Source organism: Vigna radiata, chromosome 8 (assembly GCF_000741045.1).
Source record: "Vigna radiata var. radiata cultivar VC1973A chromosome 8, Vradiata_ver6, whole genome shotgun sequence".
NCBI lineage: Eukaryota > Viridiplantae > Streptophyta > Magnoliopsida > Fabales > Fabaceae > Vigna > Vigna radiata.
This window is the reverse complement of record NC_028358.1, coordinates 28,902,742-28,908,748: the sequence shown is the minus strand read 5'-3', so window position 1 is coordinate 28,908,748 and position 6,007 is coordinate 28,902,742. Positions and strand designations below refer to the sequence as shown.

Here is a 6,007-nt window from a genome sequence, read left to right as displayed (position 1 = left end):
CATTAATTAATTATAACAAATGAAAAAAAAAAATAGTGTTAAAGAACGCTTATCTAGCATATTTATCAATAAAAAATCTATAATTTAAAATAACTCGTGACAAGAGTTGTTGCAGAATTGGTTGGGCCAGCATGCATTAAATTCCTAAAATAAAAAAAGTACATGATAATCGAAAACGGAAATAAGAAAACCTTTGCATGTGAGGCTAAGATTGAAGAGGAAAAAAAAAAAAGCATTGGAACAAGTAATGCAACGAAAACCAAACATAAATAATCGAAGGTAGACCAAATCTAAACCAAACGTCTTGCCATCCTTAGAATGTTTAGAATAGTAGAAAGTATGAACTAAAAAACTGCCTCAACAATTGCGTGCTTCTTTTTGGGGTATCCCATTCCAACCATATGGTTCAAATAAACCTTCCCATCCTTAACAGTTGCTGCTGTGGCCAAACGATGCCTAGGTCCTGAAAATGTTCCCACAACAGAAGCAGTGTTCCACCCATCTGAACTCTCAACTAATCTTCCTGAAGGGTTCCCTGCAACTACAAGCTTAGTAAGAGACACTAGTTCCAAACCATCACCAAAAGAAAGACTCCCTTTAACCTTTATCATCTTCACTTCCTCTCCTTTTGTTAAATCAATCTTCAACAAATTCCCACTGAAAGTGTGGATCACTATCAGGAATCCATCTGGGTGGTAAACTATTCCATTTAGCCCAACCAAGTTCTTGTACCACTCTTTTGCAGAAAACAACGGGCTTTTAATGCTTGATATAACCTCCCCTTCCACCCCAACTTTCCAGATTTTATTGCCTTTCGCATCAGTAACATAGGCATTGCCTTCAGCGTCCACTGCAACATCGTCTGCGAAAGATTTTTCATCACCTGCATCCATTACAAAATCGACACTGTCACAATAATGTGTTAGAAGTGGATTCTAGACCTAACTGAACCCCACAAAATCAGCTTGTAAGGTGAGGTCTGCACCCTACTTATATATTATAAATTGTCCTTATTTCTAGTCAATGTGGGACTTCCAACATACTGTCACCAAGACCCACTAGCTGTAATCATGAGCCAACCCAAATAGAAAAGTTACTTCTTTGCCAACAGAACAAGATAATAGGACATGCAATAAATAGCTGGTACTGAGTAGGTAGGTCATGCATGGTTCATAATAACTCACATTGGCCAATGCAATTCACTGCCATCCCTGTGTTTTTTTCTTTCTTGCTTCCTTCTTGCCCACATGCATACGTGCATGCGCAGACAAGCTTTTGTGGCGTTGATGTGAATGTTTTTATGCATATCAGACAGAGCAAACCAACTTGATGGTGTAGATCAAATGTCAGAAGATTTTGACAAAAAATACATTTTTATTATCCATAATGATCTCTTACTATGTCTGTGTTTCATATGTTGATTAATGATATACACAGATTATTGGATTAATAAAAAAGTTGGACACAATGAAGATGGAATAGTTCAGACACCGTGCATGTTAAATCCTGAAAACAATTTCAGTCAGATTTTTTAATAAAGTCAGGTTAATCTGAGAGGATGTATTGGAATATATTATCACTGACTTCTCTTTTTCTAACACGAACTGTCGTCTAACAGCCAAAAAAATATATAGATTATTTTCCTACTTTTTAACTATCGTAACTACCAAGTACCAACTACCATCCATTTTCCACGCGAATTCCCAATTACTCTGCTTAGGTACGCCACACAAGACTTTTTCCTCTGATATGGAAGAAGCTAAAAATAACATCAAAAAATACCCAACAAAAAAACAAACACCAAAATTAAAAATGTTAGCATTTCTTTGAATCTTCCAGTCCTGAAGTTCAAATGATAGTGGTTAGTTTTCAAAAGGGAGTTCTGATGGCTTTAGTTTGAGAAAAAACAAACAAATAGATATGACTGAATAAAAAATGTAAATGAAGAGATAACACAAATTCTCGTGGAATTCGCACCTAGAAAAATTACATTTTACATCGTTAAGTTTTATGCAAACGCCATTATAATATTTATGAATCAGCAGCTAGTGGACACGGGCTTGTTTTTCTATAGAAAAACAATTGCATTTCATTTTTAATTTTCCTCTATATATAAATTGAATGTCTTAATAGTATATGGATCCTTTTCCTTTTGTTTAAACAGATTGAAGATATTACTGTATAAAATAATAGAGAGAAGATTGCATAATATATTAGTGAATAAAATAATTTTTGGTGTTGGACTTCTCAAATTGGTGGAGTTATTTTTTAATAAAATAAATTTAGAGACTATGTTTTTTTTTCCCCTGAATGATAACAACGTAGGATAAAAAAATTATACAATTAAATAGAAATTTGACATTTTTTTTTCTAAAAGTTAGGCCATTGTGTAGAGTCATTATTTGTTTTGAAATTTATTAATCAAATAGTATAGATTGGTTATGATATACACAAAAACTACACTTCCTTATTATATCAAAAATGTTATTTTGAAAGTTATGACCATCCTAATTATGAATTAATGACAAAGTATCATTGTTACTTTATTTAACAATATTCCTCGTCTGTAAAATATTTTACAAATTGTTATTACCGTATCATATCCTAAATTATATCTATATCATATCAATTATCTAGACTTCACAATAAGGAATATTAAAATGAGTTGATACTCCTAAGTCAATTCAGTTTCATTATAAATTTTGATTTGGATTGATTGAGTTGAAAAAAATGGTAATTTTCTTAAATATGAATAAAAATAAACTCAACTTACTTAAGTCTGGAAATTAAACTCAGCTACCTTAACCCACAAATCATTTAGAACTTTAGTCATTTAAAGTTATTTTCACAATTTTTAGAATTTTTATTATAATTTCCTTAACTCATAAAAAATTACTTAATTTAAATGGACTAATTTTATCCTCAATGGTCACTGACTCACTCTGACACCTTTCTTCACATGAGCAAACATGCATTAATTTATGGTAAAAATGCTAATAGGTCCTAAATATTTGAAAATTTTAAATTGATTCTTTAATAAAAAGAATTGGATATTTGATTTTCCACAACTTTTTGTAATTAATTCAGGACACTTCCAGAAAGGTAGAAAAATAACTTGTGATGATTTTACAAAACTTAATTAGAAAAAATGTAGAAAATCAATAACTTTGATTAAAGTATTAAACTTTTATTTACTTGATTCAATAAAAATAATAACTTCTCATGTTAATCATAATAATATCCCACCAAATGTATGCATAACTTCCTCAAAATTAATAACATGGAAAAGAAAGACTGTACAGACTTCCACTATCATCCAACAACAATCAATAATTTATACTAAACTAATTAATTGATTTCCAAAATAAATTAATTAGTTCATAATCATGCTCCATGCTTGCCACTATTTGTAATTAGTTGATTTTAAAACTTAAACACTGAGCTTAATAGATTAAAAGAAAAAAGTACCCAAGAAATATATAAGTTAAAAGTGAAGAGAGAGAGAGAAAAGCTTACTAGGGCCATTTAGTTGGGTGAGAAACAGGCGATTCCAGGAGGAGAGATCGTATGCAGCAAGCGCACCGTATCGATTGCCAATGGCATCAGCGTTAACAACGAGAACTCGATTTCTAGGTGGGTCAATGGCGATACCCAAAGACGCATTTCCGGCCAAGTTGGGCTCTTTCACAACCGTCACTTCCTCTAATGGCGGCGATGAGTCAGAATCTTTTTCCCGCAATTTAACCTGACCAATACCGCCTTCGAAGAAAGAAACTATGAAGCGACCGTGACGAGAATCCCACTTGGCACATTCTCGGAACCAGCCAGAACTGTGGTAGTGGTAGACATGGGTGGCGGGTTGGGTTCGCTCCAAGGTGAGGATGATTCCGATGGGTATGGCAGTGAGGAGAAGCAGAAAGGTCAGAAACTTTGGAGAACAGAGGGCCATGAGAGAGAAAGAGAGAGCTTTGGGGTATGTGTTGGGGTGTTGGAGAGTGCAGGTGAGAGAAGGAAGTTATGCAAATGAAATTAGGAAGGGGATTTAAAGGAAAATGATATTCTAACCCAGTTCTTTTGATTCCATTCTGACACACCTTACGTGGCATACGCCACGTGGCTATATTTTCTTTTTTCATTTTTTGGCTTTATTTTCCCATACACATAGAAAACAGAGATGGAGCAGGGATCTCATTGGCTGAGATGGAGGTTGGTTTTACTAGTTTGAATGAAGAATTGTTGAATAATTATGTTTCTCTTCTTACTCAAAAGAAGAAGATAATTTATTATTTTTTATCTATTTTTAATTTTATTTATTTTTTAGATTTATTATTTTTTATTTAATCCTTTATTTATTTTGTTTATCATAATCTTTTATTACTTTTATTGATTTATTTGATTAATTATTTTTATAAATTTGTTTTAAAATTAATTTGTTAGAAGTTAATTTCATATCCGTTCAAACACCATTTAGAATTGATTTTTTCCTTTTGTTTTAAAATATAGACCGACTATGCTATATGTTTTATGTTTTGTTCTAAGGTGTTAAATATTCTGAAAAAAAAAATACTTCATATATTAATTTTTGAACTTTCATATAAATTTTTATATAAGTTTTACATCTTAAATTTAAGATCAGAAACTTTGAAGAGAGAAATTTAAGATCTGAAACTTTGAAGAGAGGGCCATGAGAGAGAGCTTTGAAATGTGTGCTGGGAATGTTGGAAAGTGTTATGAAAAAGAAATTAGGAAGGAGCATTAATAGAAGCCAACTGCACTACACAACAACACATATAGGTATTAACCAGTGAAAAAGGAGTTGTAATAAATTTTTATGTGGTATTATTTTACTATTGAGTGATTATGAAGCATATTTTTAAACAACTGTTAAGAGGTTTTTCATTTTATAATTTTTATTTGCATTTTAGTTTTTTGAAAATAAAAGCAAGTCAATTATTATAATTAAACTTAATTATTAAAATTAAATATTAATTTAATCTTAATATTTTTGTTATATATTATTCATGTTCTAAATCCTCTACAAGATATATATATATATATATATATATATATATATATATATTTATAATTATATATATCTTTTATTTTTTTTAGGTTTAATATCTATTTTGGTCCCTCCTTTAAGAGGGTTTGTTCAAAGTGGTCCCTCCTAAGTTCACTTTAGTCCTACCTTTCGCAAAAACTGTTCAAGTTGGTCTTTTTTGGTAATGGCGTTAAGTTCACTAACGGCAGAGCTGCCAGGTGTGTAATGTTTGATGATGTGGCATTATAATTTGTTTTTAAAAAAAATATATAATGATGATGTGTAAATGAATATAATTAGGGTTGAGAATTAATTCTGATTATTCCTAATTACTCTCTCAACACACATTTAGGGTAATTAATTATGACTATCCCTAATTACTCTCAAATTGGGAATTTCCATTCTCAAAAATCAAATGCAGAAACCTTTCTTCTTCCTTGTGCCGCCACCCTCATGACCAGTACCATCAGCCGCCGTAGAAACCATCACAAAAATCCAATCTAAAAATGAAAATCTCAACCCCTCCAATCGCAACACCAGAAAAATCGAGAATAAAAATCCCAAAAGAAAAATTTCCAATTTCAAAAACCCTAAAATCAAACCCCTAAGTTCCCAATTTTTGACCCAAATTTTCGATTTCAATTGGGATTTGAAATCTTCCCTATGCGGAGGCGCTGCTCGCAGATTGGAGAATGTCGCGTTTAGGGTTTCGCTCTCACAATGAGGATGCGAGGAAGTAGATGGTTTCACGTTTTTGGGTTTTGTTTCGTTTCTGGTTTTCTGCGTTTCAGGTTGAGACGCGAGGAGCTTCGCATGATGAAGATGGTAATTCTGCAGATGCCATGGAGGAGGTTTTGGTGTGTTCGGTGGCTTGAACAAGCAAAAGCAATGGCGGCACGGTGATGATGCGATGGTGGACTGGATGGCATTCTGCGTCATGGCGGAGTTTGTCTGAGTTTTAGGTGA

The 6,007-nt window shown here is 32.4% G+C and overlaps 1 protein-coding gene across 1 annotated transcript; it reads right to left on the bottom strand.

The window, feature by feature from the left end:
* Window positions 1–291: 291 nt before the first annotated feature.
* On the bottom strand, window positions 292–4,036 carry LOC106771155. Its single transcript, XM_014657077.2, has 2 exons — window positions 3,517–4,036; window positions 292–883 (listed from the first exon to the last, which is right to left on the bottom strand). The coding sequence occupies exons 1-2, from the start codon at window positions 3,947–3,949 to the stop codon at window positions 345–347; spliced, it is 972 nt and encodes a 323-aa protein (XP_014512563.1). The 5' UTR covers window positions 3,950–4,036; the 3' UTR covers window positions 292–344.
* Window positions 4,037–6,007: the final 1,971 nt, after the last annotated feature.